General features: G+C 40.9%; 1 protein-coding gene across 1 annotated transcript in view; it reads right to left on the reverse strand.

Annotated features, from left to right (window-relative positions):
- Window positions 1-17745, reverse strand: part of TNK1 (tyrosine kinase non receptor 1) — a 368229-nt gene that overhangs the window by 102676 nt on the left and 247808 nt on the right. Inside the window, exon 5 of the mRNA XM_044077026.1 lies at window positions 3063-3251. Within this exon, the coding sequence (XP_043932961.1) occupies window positions 3063-3251 (189 nt within the window). The remainder of the gene's footprint in view (window positions 1-3062; window positions 3252-17745) is intronic.

A 17745-nucleotide genomic window follows, 5' to 3' on the forward strand; every position in this document is an offset into this window, starting at 1 on the left:
ATCAGGTTCTTTAGCAAGGACATATTGTGGTTTGGTTCTGTGGATTTCTATTTCTTTCAGTTAACTGTGTTTTTCTTGGATAATGACACAATGTTATATGCTAGCTCTAACCAAAGATATACTGTTACTAGCTTTGAAAGATTGCCAATGCATGCAATACAAATGCTGATATCTTGCATATTTCTGCAGGATATCTTAGGTTCATAGGTTCATAGGTTTATACTAGGCTATCTGCCCTAAGGCATTTATAAGCCTAGCCCAAATTTTTGTGGCTTACGCCACCCCTTATATGAAAAAATACTGTGCCCATTAGTTTGTTGTGCCTCTGTCCAGCAGTGACACAGAGATGATTCCCGGGGTAAACCTACGATCTCCCATCCACAGGTCTAGATTTCTCTTGAACAGAGTCAGCGAGGTGCTCTGCCTCACATGGATCGGGATTTTATTCCACAGCATAGGGAGTCTCTGAGTGATAAATCTATCCCTCCAGCACGTCCTATTTATATCCGTGCTAAGGTTTAAGTCGCTTGCTCTAGTGGTTTTGGTGGATTTGGATTTTTGAGGTGGAGCATGTCCATTAATTCCGGGTTGGACATGGCCTTGTATGTCAGGCACATGTCACCTCTGAGCAGACGGTATGCGACTGAGTAGAGCTGGAGTTTCTTCAATCTGGCAGCATATGACAGATTTTGGAGTCCCTTTATCCTTTTGGTGAGGAACTTTTGGGGTCTCTCCAATTGCTGCAGATGTCGGGTGAGATACATCCCGAATGGGGCATTGTACTCGATCATTGGTCTGATAAGTGAAGAGTACAGGGGAACAATGACCTCACTAGATCTGGATGTGAATCCCTTCATGATCAGGTGGGCAATGCAGAAGGTCTTTCTAACCACTTTAGCAATGTGAGTGTCAAAAGAAAGGCCACTGTACATTATATATCTTGCACATTTTTTTTTCTTTTTTCTTTTTCTATTTTCCCATTTTGTTTTCTAAAAGTGAATATGCTCTATAAAATGTTTGTAATTGTAATAAACTGTTTTTGAAGATATTACAAATTGTCTTATTGCCCTATATTAGACGTTTTTCTCTCTGGGCCTCTGCTGAAAAGAGATCTTTTTGGCGTAGTTAGACTTTCCCAGTAAACAAATGTAAATAAACAAATAAGCAAATAAACATTTGAAAGTGTATGCAGTACATCACAAAACTAATAGCAAAAATAACGCAATTCATGTTTGCAATAACAGCTACTCTTTATTTATATTTACTGAGGAAAGGCAATAAAGAAAATACAGTTGAATCTTTCATAATTCTTGTCCCAATTAGCCTCAAGTATGATTACTCTGTTCATTAATGATTAAGTTTACACCAGACCCTCCCCCATCAAACTGAAAGCAGGCTATGTACTTATTTTTATTTATTTATTTATTTATTTATTTATTTATTTATTTATCAACATAAAATGCGTATGGCTACAGGAACATATTGTGACATAATAAACAAGTCACTTAAACTGCCCAAAAGTTTCAGTTCACTCCTGAAAACCTTTAGTGTCCATTATTCATTGACAGATGTTTTACTTAAATTAAGCCTCACAGGTACAGCCTAGAAAATTTCAGGCTTACACATTAGGGGGCATTACTAGTGCTGAATTGAGTCAATCAAAGGAAAAAAAAGCAGTTTCTACATGACTTACACTTTGCCACTGAGCAGTAGAGAAATTTACCTTTAATACAGACTTTATTATTTTAATTATTATGGTTTAATCATGTCTGTTAGCTAAACAGGTCCAACTCAGATATAATAAAAAATCCTATTTTCAGAATTAACACTGGAATACAAAGAAAGTGTTATCGGGCCCACACAATATGCAAAAGGGGCTTATTACATTCAACCCTCATGTCTTAGCTTTGCAGTGAAGTACTAAAGCTGGAATGGGCCATCTCAGTGAAAAATAATATTTAGTGAAAACCAGAAGGTTGAGCTGTCTTTAGTCAGAGTTTCTTGATTTTACACGACTGGTATAACTCGCCTGTTGCTCCTTAAATAAAGAGGTATGAGCTAATGTTGGGTAAAACAAGGCTTAAATGGCCACTGGAACAATTTGCATTGCATGTTCTATGACTCTGTGATTCCATTACTTTTTATTTCAATGAGAAGTAATGACCTTGGAATTAAATATAAGTGAGGGCAGGGATGTAGGATCACACTACTTTGCAAATGTGTACTGATAGTTTTAGTATTCCCTCAAAATAATTCAACAAAAAAAAGTTTACTAATCATTCATCCTTATATGAATGGTGTTCAGCTAATCTCCTGTCTCTGACATGATCATTAACTGGTAAAAGTGTTATACTGTATTGTGTTCCTATCTTTACTCCATAACTTGGTTTCAGGAGTGTTGCTTAGTGAATACAGCTGGAGTGTGAAATAAAATGTGTGCTCCATCACTGAATTCGCACAGAGTACTGTAATAAAGGCATATACCTTTTAGTCACTATTTTAGTTTAGAATTGTCAGTGATTGTAGTGATATTACACACAGAGATCTCATCTTACTCCCTCTGTTCACAGTCCCTTCCTCATGTGCACTGCTACCATCTTTCTGAGAAATGCCAACCCTGGTCTTTAGATTTGGGGGCAGCTTGCTAAAGTTATCATAAACATTAGGAATAAGTAAGTAAATTTTCTGCTTATTGGATGAGAAAATGTTTATGCTGTATAGAAGCACAGAGGGAGTGACTGTCTGGAAATAGTATTTGTTTAAAACCTTACAAGAGTTAAGAATATTTAAGATTAAAATATCATCTCTAGATGATTAGCAGCTAGAACAATTTTGTTAATGAAATGAAAACATGAGGCAGATAAACAGCAGTAGATTCTTGACGGTTTTGTTCAATTTAACATCTGGATGTATATCCATTCATAAAAAGCAGAGAGAGTTGGTCATCACTGCAACATCCACAGCCATTCATGTTAGGCATTCTGAATAGATTTCTCGCCATATAATGGTCAATGTATTTTAACTTTGCTTTTATGTGTCCGTAGCTAAACATCTGTACTCACAACTTTCCCTGATGGCATCCTCCACTCTCCCCGTTTGACGATCCCAAAGCATCCATTTCCTAACTTTTCCAACAGCTTCAGGTCTTTATCATTGATTAAACACTTCAGGCCATATTCTGGTTCTGGTGTTGCAATGCAGGGGGAATAGAAGGTGGACTCCATTACATCACTGTTCTTGTTACTAAACACCTTCAATATGAAACAAGAAAGGCATAAAGAAACAAAAAAGAATTTAGTGTTTAGTAAATGATTTACTTACACTGTGTGTTTACTCAGTTACCTTATTTACAGTTTAAATGCTTTACCAGGACTGCCTCAGTGAACTAGTATTATTGTAGTTTTGAGAATCACCCAGGAGAGAAATACGATGTACAACCAATCCAAGTAACTGCGCATTCTGCTTATGAATGGTGATATGCAGTATATACTATCCTGTTAAAATAAATAAAATAAAAAACAGAATCTCAGAAAGAGAAGACTGAATAATAATCGGTGAAGAACAAAGTTAGCATCCTTAGAAGAGAGCTAAGGGTGAGTCATCTCTGCTTTTTTGCTGATAGATTTTAAACTTTTCAACTTTTGATAAAATTTGACTCTAGTCGTTAGGAAATCTGTATGTGAATAAAAATGTGGATTAAACAACCAAAGAAGGCTGAAATTTCAAGTTGCAAAAGAATGCCTTTTCACAGGAAGCTGCACATTCAGTTACTTCCTGAGACAAAAATCAACAAATTCTGATACGTTTCTGATTTAGGCTATTTACCTAGTTTCTGAAGGTATATGCTGAAAGGTATGTTACTGTCATGAAAGACTGGTGTCAGAGTTCCTTGCCTATTCAAGCTATATTAACGGAATCAGAATTTCTCTCAGATAGGATTACTGAAGTCAAACTAGGTTGAAGTAAATCGTTTTAGATAGAAATCCCAAGCAGCATTTCAAAACATTTGTCTGACTTGTGGTCCTGACATTGGACTTTATTCCCATCATTTTATTTCCAGGTTAAATTACAGTATATTCAAGTTTTAAGGGAAGTCAACAAACCTGATCTTTACCAAACTATTCCTTATTTATTAAGGAAAATGATGCGTACACATCCTCAAAGATATATAAAGTAACAAATTATGTCTGTTGCCATCTCTCACACCCAATAAGCATAGGCTTATGTTTATGACCAAAAGTCTTTGAAAAAGCTTGAGTAACATAATCCTATACGGATATGTTCTAGTTCTCTTGCATACATAAATATCATTTTAATAGGTTCACAAGTTCATAAATAAGTACTAGGCTATCTGCCCTTGCAAGCCATTTTAAGCTTAGACAGTTTCATTTTTTATGCTCACAGTAAGCTATCCAATTTAGTTATAGATTGGCCTTACCCATCCCATGGTCTATAATCATATACTACCCCTAATGAGAATAAATGGGATCATGTCATACATAACTTGAGGGGACCCATGCATGGGATAAAGCATTTATGAACTATCTCTGTCTAGTAGTAGTACAGGGGGCAGTCCTGGGTTACATTTTCTCTTTCCCATCCACAGATTTAAGATGCACTTGACAATAGACAGTGATGAACTTTATTTTATGTGGATGGGCGGTCTGTTCCAGCAGTGGTATCCTCTGCAAGACATATCTTTACCTCCAAACCATTTTGTTGATGTTGCAGAAGAGGTTTACATCCATAGATAGAGTATTTCTGATGCCATTTGACTTGCTGATATGCAGTAAATCCATCAGTAATGGATCAGAGGATGTCTTATATACCAGACACAGGTCACCTCTTAGCAGTCTGTAGGATACCGAGTATAGTGACAGGGCATTGGGTCAGTCCATTTAAGACATGTTGCTTAGGCCTTGTATCCTTTTAGTAAGGTATCTCTGTGGGTCTTCCAGTTGTTGCATATGTCTGGACAGATACATACCAAAGGGGGCATTATATTCAAGGACTGGCCTAATGAGGGCTGAATAAAGGGAGCTATTTTTGAGGCTAGTTCCATCCTTAGTAGTGGTTCCATTCTGAAAAGAGCAAATCAGAGTCTCCAGTTTCCCAAGGACTGGGATATCTTCATGAAATCTCAAGCAGCTGACACTAATGTGGCTACTGCAGTACTCTTGAGCAAATCTACTACCCAGTGTCTGGTGATCCATCCCTGACAAAAAAAGAATCTCAGGATCTGGATAGCTTTGGGAAGCACATGTTCCCTTCCTCCACAATTTCCACTAGGGCACAGATAGCTCAGTTGTGTACACTTACCATAAATGTAGATGTTCGAGTGCATTCACTGTTGCAGTCATCACGTTTGGGTTATCTGCCTGCAGGCAGCCCTCAGCCAGCCTGAATACCAGAGTCTTTGGATTTCTGCATCAGATGCTGTCTCCTCTTCCATGATGTTAGGTTGCCAGTGGTATAAAACATGCAGCCAATGCCATTACATCAGTTTTTCTTGCCCAAAGTGTCAGGTGCCTCCACAATAGGAAGCAATTATATGGTATGGTACACCTCCATCAAAAAGCAAATACACCAGAAAAAATAAATATACCAGAAAAGAAGGAAAGGTAGAGCCAAGAGATGGCAGGGGGCTGGAGGGAGGGTAATCAGGACTGCAACAGTGAATACACTCGAACATCTACATTTATGGTAAGTGTACACAACTGTACTATGATCTTTGGGTTTCACTGTTGCAGTCATTACATTTGGGTTGATTCCTAAAGCTAAAGAAGGGAGGAGGACATTAAAGAGCATTAGGGCCAGCTATTAAGCCCTGCAAGACTGCAGTGGCAAATCCAGCTCTGGATTTAGAAAAGATAGGCATGTGGTAATGCTTGGTGAAGGTATGTACAGAGCTCCAAGTAGTAGCTTCTAGGATGTCCCTGGTAGGGACTCCTCCGAGAAAAGACGCAGAGGTAGATGCAGCCCTGGTGGAATGTGATCTTATCCCCTGTGGGGTAGGTTTTCCATGGTGCTTGTAGTAGAAATGAATGCGATGGGCACTTCATTTGGAAATGGTTTGCTTTGAAATGGCCTTCCCTTCTGCCCCTGTAGCAAAGCCAACTAGCAGCTGTTCAGATTTTCTGAGAGGCTTAGTCCTGTCCGAATAAAATCTAAGCTGTCTGTGCACATGCAGAGAGTGCAGTATTTGTTCCCCTTTGTTTTGTGGATTAGGGGAAAAAAGTAGGCAAATGAATGGACTGATTTAGGGCCACACTAGACACCACCTTGGGCATAAAGGAAGGATTAGTCCTGAGGGAAATCCTGTCCGCATGGAAGATAATGAAGCATTCCACTGCCATGAAGGCCTGTAATTCAGACTCTCTTCCTACTGAAGTGATGGCTAGAAGGAAGGCTGTTTTCCAAGAAAGGAATTTCAACTCTGCTGTTGCAGCTGGCTCAAAGGGGGGAAGAGTGAGTTTTTCCACTACAAAGTTAAGGTCCCAGGCTGGAGTGGGAGCTCTCCTGGGGGGTCTTCAATTTTTGGCCCCTCTAAGGAATTGTTTTAGCAGAGAGTGAGAGAAGAGGGGTGGCTCAGTATTATAATGCACTGAAATGGCAGAGGCATGAATTTAATAGACAAGCAGGATTGGCCCTTGTGGAGCATTTCTGTTAAGTACTGTAGAATATGAGGTAAGTTGGGAACCATTGTGCCCATTCCCTGAGCCCACTTTTCAGCATAGAATTTTCTAGTACTAGGCCTCCTTGCCTTCAGAATGACATCCAACACCTGCTTACTGAGGGATGCTTGGAGGACAGCTCAAGGAATTAGCCAGGCTGCAAGGTTCAGGATTTGAAGCTGAGGGTATAGAGTCTGGCCCGCCTGCTGGGACAGTGGGAAGGGGTCTGCAGCAGGTGCCATGGTTGCAGCAGTGTCATACTGCGCAAGAGGGGGTACCAGTGCTGGTGTGGCCAGTCTGGTGCAATCAGTATTGTCCTTGGCTTGTCCTGCTTGATCTTTAGTAGAACCTTCGAGAGGAGCGGCAGAGAGGGAAAGGCATAAACCAAGAGGCTTTCCCAGGTAAAGGACAGGGCATCCACTTTCCAAGCTTGACTGTGGGGAGTTCTTGTGCAGGATTTGTCCAGTTGGTAGTTCTGAGGGGAGGCAAACAGGTCTACCTCTGGAGTCCCCATTTCTCCTCAAGAGGTTGAATATTTTGGGTTCTAGCTTCCATTCGTGTGGGTCCATGAGATTTCTGCTTAAGTTGTTGAAAAGTTAGCATTTTGAATTTTGGAACTACCAGAAAGGAGTTGAGAATAGAGAGGTCCAGGATAGGATGCCAAGAGTTGTCTTTTTTGGGTACCAGAAAAAGTCTTGAATAAAAACCTTGTCCCCTTTGTTCTGCTGGGACAGGTTGAATAGCCCTTATACTGAGAAGAGAGAGAACCTGCTGTTGGGCCTCCAACGACTGATTTGGGGGTAGGTCTGGCCAACCATTTGGGGTTGGTAGTGTGTGGAAGTGGAAACTGTATCCTTGGGAAACTATGCTCAAAACCCATTTGTCCTGGGTAATGAGTTCCCAGTTTTTTGCATGCAGGGCGAGCTTTCCTCCTAAGGGAGCAGGTAGTTGAGCAGGGCTTGGAAGGGTTAAGGTTAAGTCACTGTGCCATTTTTCCGTAGGGGGGTGGCTTACTACTCATTGCTTTGGAAGTGGGAGCCCCCCACTGCGTGGGTCTGTGCGTAGCCTGAGACTGTAACCTAGGTGGTCTGCTGTTCCTGGGTTTGGACTGAGAAGGCCTGGAAGAGACTGGAAAGAACCAGTTCTTTGAAGGCCAATGCCTACTGAATCTGGGAGGCTGTACTTGTAGGAAATCATTAACAGTTTGTATAGATTTAGCTTTTTCCTCCATCCTTTTGAGGACTTCTTCTGCTTTGTTGCCAAAAAGGCAGTCTTGGTTTAAGGGAGCATCCAGTAATTTAGCTTTAACATGATCTGGCAAGTTTTGTTCCTTAAGCCAAGCATGCCTTCTAAGTTCAGACCTGGTGACAGCATCCCTGCAAGATGCTTCTTCTTCTTCTTCTTCTTCTTTCGGCTTTTCCTGGTTAGGGGTTGCCACAGTGGATCATCTGTCTGCTCATGATTGGCAGTGGAGTTTTACAGTGTTAAAGCATCAAAATCACATTGCAAAGCATGTTTGCCAACTTGTTCTGCAGAATGAATAAAATCTTGCAATTCTTTGTGTTCAGCACAGTCAGGAATCAACATCATTTTCTGTTTAAGTAGTCCCATAATATGCTGCTGATACTTTAACATGTGAAACTGGCAATTTAAAGCCCTAACGGCCAAAGTAGCAGAAGTGTATACCTTCTTACCCCATCTGTCTAAGGCTCTAGAATTTCGATCAGAAGGGGTAGGATTTGTGGCAGCAGTGGCCTTAATGCCCTTTGGTCCTTGGGAAATGATCTCTGGATCCACAGAAGGATTCTTGAAGAGAAACTTGTCAGAGTCAGGTACTCTGTAGTACCCATCAGGTTTTCTGGGAGCTGGAGGTAAAGTGTCTGGGGTAAGGCTAGATTCCAAGAAAGCATCATCTACAATGTCCAGAACAGAAAGGATAGCTAAAGGCCTGTGTTGAGGCAGGAGTAAGAATTCCCTCAGTCTCTTTTTTGACTCAGAGTAATCCTGGCTTTCCCAGCAGAAATGCTCTCTAAGACTATGCAAGGTTTCACCAAAAGAAAAATCTTCTGGAGGGGAAGCAGAGGGAATGGAATCCTCTGAATCAGAATCCTCATAAGTAGATAAGGACAAATCCTGGTAATCAGAAGGAGCAGAAATATCAGATTCCTGATCAGAAGAATCAGAAAGAAATTCAGTTCTAGGTCTCTTAGAGGCGGAAGGCTGGCTTCCCCTAATTTAGGTAATAAGGTCTTCAGCCATTCTAAGCATTTGTTTTTGAGGCATATGGGCCTGAGCATGCAGTTTGGTCATCAGTTTTCTAGGTGTAGTGTGAGTTTTAGGCTTGAGGAATTTGGAACTTCTGGACAGAAATGATGGCGTCGGTTTAAAATGAATGTCTGTAGGCCTGAATACACCCTCAGAAGCCGGTGCCTGCACAGCGGCTCTGGACCCATCCAAGGCAGAGACATCCGCATGTTCCATAGTTGAAGAAGCATCTTGCGGCATACCAGACTCTGAATGGGTCTCAGTAGAGGCCTGCAAATCTGAAGTAGAGGGTATCAGGGGCTGCGAAAGTGCCTCAATGAGTACCGGTGGACTGGCGACTAGCTTAATGGAAGTGTCGTCAGCAGTTTTGGACCTATGCAGTCTGTCTCTGTCTTTATCTTTACATTTTTTCGGAAGATCAGTAGTCGGATGGCTTAATGAAGCCATTTTGGAGTACTGAGACAGAGTACGAAAGTAACTGGCTGCAAAAATAGCCCGATGATGAATAGTTTGGGGATTGAACAAAGCACAAAACCAACAGCGAGGGACGTCATGGTCTGGGCCTAAACAGGGGATGCAGTACGAATGAAAATCTCTATGAGGTATTTGCTTTCCACAGGTAAGACAATTGTTAACTTTTACTGACATTGGTTGGAGCAAGAAAAAGAATCCCCAACAGGGTACTTATCTTTTTTGAAGACTTCGGGTCTGAAACTCGAAAATGAAAATTTCAGGAGTCAGCCGACCGACACTTGCGAACTGCTTCTGCTTTGGGCACAGCACTGCAAGAAAGACAGATGTAATGGTGTCAACTGCATGTTTTATACCCCTGACGACCTGACATCATTGAAGAGGAGACAGCATTCGATGCAGAAATCCAAAGACTCTGGTATTCAGGCCAGCTGAGGGCTACCTGCAGGCAGATAACCCAAATGTGATGACTGCAACAGTGAAACACGAAGAACATCTATATGGTTCACATGTTACAATTCTGACAGGAATTTGACATTGGAATGACCAGGACATTAGAACAGTTGCTACAGGATAAACAAAAAATCAAGACAAAGCTATAGACACAAGTAACAACACTGTAACATTTTCTACACTCTCCAAGCAATTTGTACATAACATGCAGCAGAGAAACAAAGGCAGTGATTGCTGGTATCTTGGTATGATATCAAGCTTTGCTGCACCTTACAAAAAACGTTGGTGATTACTGGTATTATGGTATGATATCATGCTTAGCTGCGCCTTACAACAACTGCTGGTGATTGCTGGTAAGACATGATTTCATGCTTAGCTGCACCTTACAAAACCATTGGTGACTGCTGGGATCATGGTACAATATCATACTTAGCTGCACCTTACAAAAAACATTAGCGATTGCTGGAATCATGGTACAATATCATGCTTAGCTGCACCTTACAGAACCATTGGTGGTTGCTGGTATTACTGTACAATATCACGGTTAACTGCCCCTTACAAAAAACATTGATGATTCCATGGCTTCCTTCTAATATCATATAGTGTATACAAATGCATAATTAGCAAAAAAGAATCCAAAAGCCAACTGCCCCAAGGCAAGAAGAGTCCCAAAGGTTATCCTAAAGGAACTGGCAATACAGTCACATTTTACTAGACAATAAGCCAGCAGTTATTTCATAATGCAAAGTATTTTTGTGTAATTGGACACATGACCACATTCATCTAAGTCTTATTTAGTCTGATTTAATTTATTGAGTATGAGCAAGGATCAAGAACAACAGATGAATGCATTTATTTATTAAGAAACTGTTAATGAAAGACAACTTAATCTTAACACAAGAAGGAATGAGCCTATGCAGGTTTGGAACAGTAAGCAAAGCAGTCATTTCTGTGAACTATCTTTCACTTATGTATTGGATCACTAGGTATCCAGCACATAGCACTTCTTTTTCTTTATGCACAATAACATTTATTTAATGCAAAGCTGAGAGCCTGGCCTATGAGAATTCAATTTCTTGCTGGCCTATGTAGGTAGCACACAAGATTTCAAATACTAATGTGCCACTGTGGCTATGGGATTAAATTCTGTAATGTACTTGACAGTTAGACAATCCTGCTAAAGCACCACTAAATGTTGAAATATCTGCATGATCACAAGCTGGTAGTGTGGGATGAAGTGCCTCATTTGACAGACTATGATGTGCATTTCAAATTGCTCCTCTGCAGTCAGTGGGAAGAGATGGTAAATAATAATCTCCACAGCATGGTTTTAGGGGTGGGATGAAATTTGGAGGAAAAGAAAGATATCCACCCTTTATTCTTGAAATTGTGGAGTGAAAGCATAATATTTTAATCTAAGGGGTATGTGACAATATGACACATTCTCAGCTATACCAGGAGAAGAAGGGCAGTGGATCTGTAACATATGCCAGCATAGCTAGCTGGAGTTTTGTAAAGAAGTATATGTCATTTGTATATCAAACTGATTTGTACAGATGCTTGTGTTAAAAATGTATCAACAGTGTGTCCTGATGGACAGAAAAGAAATATACATGTACATCAGACTGTACTGTTGTAACTGTGAAAATTAGTACATTGTAACAGAGGATACTGAAAGAGATGAGGTTAATCTCAGTCCAACTAACTTTGAAAAATAGCTTGAAATTAAATTACTTGGTTTAGACCATAAAGATTATATCTCACAAGTCTCAATGCAGCCAGGGACAAAAAAGTCTGCACTAGCAATCCTTCTGTATTGTCTTTAGCAGTGAACTAATTGCTACTCTCGAAGAGTGGAAGTTTGAAATTGTTTTATGACTTCCAGAAGCTGCAACAGATCTTAGCAAAGCTCTACTACAGGTGTGTACAGTAACACATCCGTGCTAAATCCTGGCAGCTTCTAGAAAAGGGAAGTAGTATGGGAACCGGAAGTCAGATGTCCAGATATATGTGATGTCATTCTGTAATCCAGGGCAAAAATGATGTTTTAATACTAGATGAGACTGAAGTCTCAGAGCAGTCTGTTTTTGAAACTTGACAAAGAAGGAAGACCACTCACCTACTTCATCTTGCCTTGCTCCAGTAAGTGAACTGGGGAATAGTAATTCTTTAGATCAGTCAGGAAAACATAGTGAGATTTGTTAAGTACTGTTTTTCTGTATCTGTGTGAGTCTATTCATCTGTATTATTTTTAATATTTCCTGATTGAAATCCTGGTGTTTATTGTAAATAGATACTTAGTATATTCATGTTCTTTTATTATTTATTATCCTTGTATATAATATTTTAACCTTTGAGAGTACTTATATTTATTTAGTGACACTGTGGCCATTCCTGAAACCCTTACTGCATTGGTCAAAACACTAGCATATGTATTAGCATTAGTTTCACTAAGAATAATTGGGAATCCTTGCAAGAGCCTTAGTGTAGCTGGTTTTGGAGTTTCTGGTGGTGGTAACTACCTTATAGTCTGGGCAGAGGGGCATAGCTAGTAAATCTGTGCCAGCCTTTCCCAAGTGTGTGTGTGTGTGTGTGTGTGTGTGTGTGTGTGTGTGTGTGTGTGTCAGCTACTTGAAAGAGGGACACAGAGCACTGGTTTTCACAGAGAGGGTGTTGGAGGACTTGGCTTGGACACTTGGCTGAGGAATCAACTCTACAGCTGTGCCAGTGTGGAGTCTTATTGGGATCCTGGAGAGAGATAGGGCAAACCAGACTCTGGACTGAGTGTGTTTCCTGTGTGTTCTTAAGGGAAATTGTGCTTGATGCAGAGAGCTGCATCTGCAAATACTGTGTGTATATCTATTTTTGTTCCAAGTGAACGTCCCTCACAGGTGTCAGTGGTGAGCATTCAGGCTCCTTGATTGCTGGCCTAGAGAAGGGATGCCACAGGGTAGTAAATAACCTAATTAAATGTAAAGATTCCCATTGACAAGCCACTGCATTCAATGAAAGAGATAACAGTTAGCTTCCTTCCTTAAAAAAATCATGAGTTGTTTCAGATGTTCATAAATCATTTACAAGGTGTGTCAACATGAAGTGAATTAACTAAATTTATTTCTTAAATTAGCTAGAGGGCTTCACTTTATTAAAAAAAATAAAAGACAAAAGTAATTACAGAGCAGGCAATAAAGCTGATCACTCAACAGAAAATGACATGACTCCTAATAATGTGTATATGGAACAAGCACAGTGAGTTAGTAGCAAACCATGGTTTGCAAGTATTTTTGGGAAAGAAAATGTACCATACTTGGAAGGAAGATTAAAAAAGGAATAATGGCGTTCCCTTACAAATGGAATAATACTAGGTCTATCCAAGAATATGTAAGTGTGCTAAAGACTTCACTAATCATAAGAAATTATATAAACGAAGGGAAGTATTTTACACACTGACGTGATGAAAAAGAGATCTACATAATGGATATTACAGCCAGCCTTTGAACACCATCTGATAAGGACAGGATGGTAAAACAACTACTATGAGAAGGAGAAGGAGACTATAATATCAAGACTATCTTATCTCAACAAATTTAGATCTGCCTATAGAAGCATGTCAAAGAAACTTGCAAATTTCTGCTTTTAGAAAATGAACATAAATGAAACTGAAATAATCCACCTTTTGATCAAACAGTGAAAGTAAATTCATTATCGAATACTGTTTTCTTTTGAGATCATAATGGTGACTTACTTTTACTTATTTATTGATTGACTGATTCATTCATTCATTCACACATCCCACTTATTAAAAAAATACTTAGATTGGTAACAAGTTTTCTACCATGATACGGGCCACGTGATATGTTACAAGTGAAATATAGAGGCAGATATATTTGCAGTATATTGCAAGTAATTATACTTTGTAGTTGTCTTCTCTCTCTCTCTCTCTGTATGTATGTGTGTGTGTGTGTGTGTGTGTGTGTGTGTGTGTGTGTGTGTGTGTGTGTGTGTGTGTGTGTGTGTGTGTGTATATATATATATATATATATATATATATATATATATATATATATATATATATATATATATATATATATATATGGGTCTATATTACTTGATCGAAGTTTTATTTCTGTGAATACCTAATCATTGACCCCTTTACATTGAATATCCATTTATCAAATATTCACATCAGCAAACGGTTTTCATAGTGAAGGGAGTTGGATTTGAACTGTTTCTTACTGAAATTGGTAAACCTTGTTTGCTGTAGCATAGATTAGATCCAGGCCTGCGGAATCTAGATTTGTTTGTATGCTTGTTTGTTTGTTATTTCCCTGAAACGCTAATTCCACCTAAAATGCGGCTTTTCAGCACTTCTGTGGATCCCTAGTGATATCTGCATTGCTTACTGTACTTATTTCTTTGTTTCACTTGAAAGAAAGTTACTGTTTGTCATTTTTGCATTTAAGTTACCTGTAACACATTGCATTTAAGTTACCTGGTGCTTGCTCACTAAGTCAGCACTAAAAAATTAAAAGCACTACACCCTCACAAACTCCCCTTGAGTACCTTGTTCCCCATTGGCCCTTTTTTCAATTATAAAGGAATTCCCAATACTATTCTATCATGTCCAAAGGTCAGTTGTCAATCTCCTCTCTGGTCCAGCTGGTGAATCTGGGAATCTTGAAGCAATGTAACAACTGCCTCATGTACACAGACAACCCTCTCCTCCTCCCAACAAATTCCAACACATGTGAGAGATGCAACCATATAGCCAAACTGGAGGCTAAGCTCTCTCAGCTCAGTACTGGCATAACCAGTCAGGAGGAGAAGGAAACCACACTCAGTACAATTCCAGTCTCACATAGACCTACCACGACAGCAAACCAAACACATAAACACACAAAAACATATCTTCCTAAGCAGCAGAGACCTCCAAAGCAGACACCCAAACAACCGCTACCCCAAAACAAAACATGTGCAACACATAGCTCACAAAGCCAGTGTGCCAAACAGTCACAGCCCTTAAGACTAAACAACACACCTGATACACTTGTAATAGGTGACTCTATCGTCAGGCACACTGACGTCCCACTCACCAGGCTGAACAAGGAGAAGGTCACGGTGAGCTGCCTGTCGGGCGCTAGGATCCGCCACATAACACAAGCACTCAGGTCACTCCAAGGCAAGTACAAATATGACTCAGTCATTGTCCATGCTGGTGTGAATGACCTGAGACGTACCTCCCTGGACTACATGAAAAGAGACATAGAGGAGCTGTCTGAGCATGTAGCCCAGGCCGGTATGACCCTGACTTTGAGTAGCATCTTACCCTCACCAAGAATGATGCCACAATATGAAGACAAGATGATCAATTTCAACAATTGGCTTAAGTATTGGTGTCATTCAAAGGGGATCCAATGCCTGTCAGCCTGGGATGACATGCTCGACAAGCCACGATGCTTTGCTAGGGACAGCTTGCACCTGTCACCCCTGGGCTTTCGGATATTGGCAAAGGCTCTTGCTACCCCATAGTGCCTTTTTTAGGCAAGGCTCAAAAGACAAACCCACCTCCATAGGTATCACAAGGGATAAGAAACTAAGAGTAATGCTACTCAATGCCAGAAATCTAAACCTCAAGATGCACACACTCAAAACTTTCCTTAGCATGGAGAACATCGATATCTGTGCAGTAACAGAAACCTGGTTTAAGGCTCCCGAGAGCACCCCAGCACTACCAGGTTATACCTCATACCATGCTTTTCGGCCCCAAAACTTGGACCGAACCACAAAAGGAGGGGGGGGTATCAATATTCGTCAAAGATACCCACACCTCCAGGTTGGTGGCACAGCACGAAGCATCAGAGACTATCCATGTGCAACTAACAGTGGGTAAAACTGCCTTCCAGTTTATAGCCTGCTACAGACCACCCTCCCAAACCCAGGAACCCCACTCGGCCTTCCTGAGAACACTGGAAAATATGAAGGTCTCTCCAAACACTATTATATTGGGCAACTTCAACTACCCAAACATAGACTGGGAGCATTACTCTAGCTACAACACCCTAGCCCAAAGGTTCCTAGAATTTATAAACTCAAATGCTATGGAACAACTTGTTACCACTCCCACAAGAGGGGAAAACATACTGGACCTGATCATCACCAACATGGGGACTCTATGCTCCAGACCAGAAGTGTATCCCTCACTGGTAAGATCAGACCATAAACTAATCTCACTGGATATTCACATCCTGACCCCACCCTCTGCCTAGAAAACCACAGTGAAAAACTTCTCTAAAGCAAATTTCACACTCCTCAAAACCGAGGTGGAATCCTTCAAAGCCCCTGGGCCTGTGGAAAATACGGCCCAGACCGCAGAATCCTTTATAAACGCATTCTATGAACACATTCAGGAATGCATGGATCATGCAATCCCAAATAAAACCAAGACCCAATCCTCCAAAGGCAGACGTCCTGTCTGGTGGACCCCAGCCATAAATAAACTATACAATAGAAGGAGGAAGCTACTACATGATAGAGCAAAATCCCAAAAAGGGAAGGCATCTCTGATCAGTATTAGCAAAAAACTACGGGCCCTCATAAAATCATCTAAAGCCAGCTTCAAGAGAAAAATTGCACAGGACACTAAGAATAATCACAAGGCTTTCTTTAGTAATGTTAGGAACCTGAGTGGGAATTCCCAGATATGCTCAGAATTAGTCCAAAATGACAAAGAATACACCAAACCCACAGACATTGCCAACATCCTAGCTGACAGGTTCAGCACAAACTTCTCACCCCCTCCCCACCAAAAGGGCAAATATCTATCCCAGCAGAGTGCTGCCCCCCTGACATCTCAGATGCTCAGGTAAGAGCTGCCCTCTCCAAAGCAAAAAACACAGCATCAATGGGAACAGACGGTGTCCCGGGCTGCGTCCTACATGAACTCCAAGAAGAGCTAAACCCAAACATAAAACTACTGTTCAATCTCAGCCTTACTACAGGATATATACCCAAAGAGTGGCGTACAGCAACAGTGGTTCCTCTCCACAAAGGTGGTGCCTCAACGGATCCTGGAAACTATCGCCCCATAAGCCTGACTAGCTTGGTCTGCAAAGCTATGGAAAGGATCATCATGGACCTCGTAAATAAAGATATTGGGGAACTAGAGACACTGGACCCTACCCAGTTCGGCTTTGTTAAGGCAGATCCTGCCTCTTAAACCTGGTTGATTTCTTTGAAACAGTCACCAAGGCCATTGACGTGGGGAAGGTGGTCCACACAGCCTACCTGGACCTCGCAAAAGCCTTCGATACAATACCCCACTTGGGCATTATAGATAAGCTCATCAGCTTAAATATAAACCCCTATGTCACTAGATGGGTTGCAAACTGGCTCAAGGACAGAACCCACATTGTTAGAATTGCTGGAGCCATGTCAGACTCCAAACCAGTTACAAGTGGCGTCCCACAAGGCTCAGTCCTGGGACCTCTCTTGTTCAGTATATATTTCTCAGAGGTACAGGCCAACACGGAAGGACTGTGGCTGACCAAGTTCACAGATGACTGCAAACTGGGTGCCATAATCGACTCTCCAGCCGACACAAGCATCCTCCAAAAGGGCCTCATAGAAACAGACAACTGGTGTCAGAGCCATGGCCTCAAGCTAAACGCCAAAAAGTGCATAGTCATCCCCTTTGGCAAAAACAAAGTGCCCACAAATTACCACATAGGTGGTAATCCATTAAGTACAGAAGAAGAAATTAGGGACCTGGGGACCCAAGTTGATAGCAATCTCTCACTTGACAACCACGTGACCAAAGTGGTTAGAAAAGCATTTTATATAGCCCACCTAATCATGAAGGGATTCACATCTAGATCAGGGGAGG

The sequence above is a fragment of the Protopterus annectens genome, chromosome 7.part0 (genome assembly GCF_019279795.1).
Source record: "Protopterus annectens isolate FY-2018-M chromosome 7.part0, PAN1.0, whole genome shotgun sequence".
Classification (NCBI taxonomy): Eukaryota; Metazoa; Chordata; order Ceratodontiformes; family Protopteridae; genus Protopterus; species Protopterus annectens.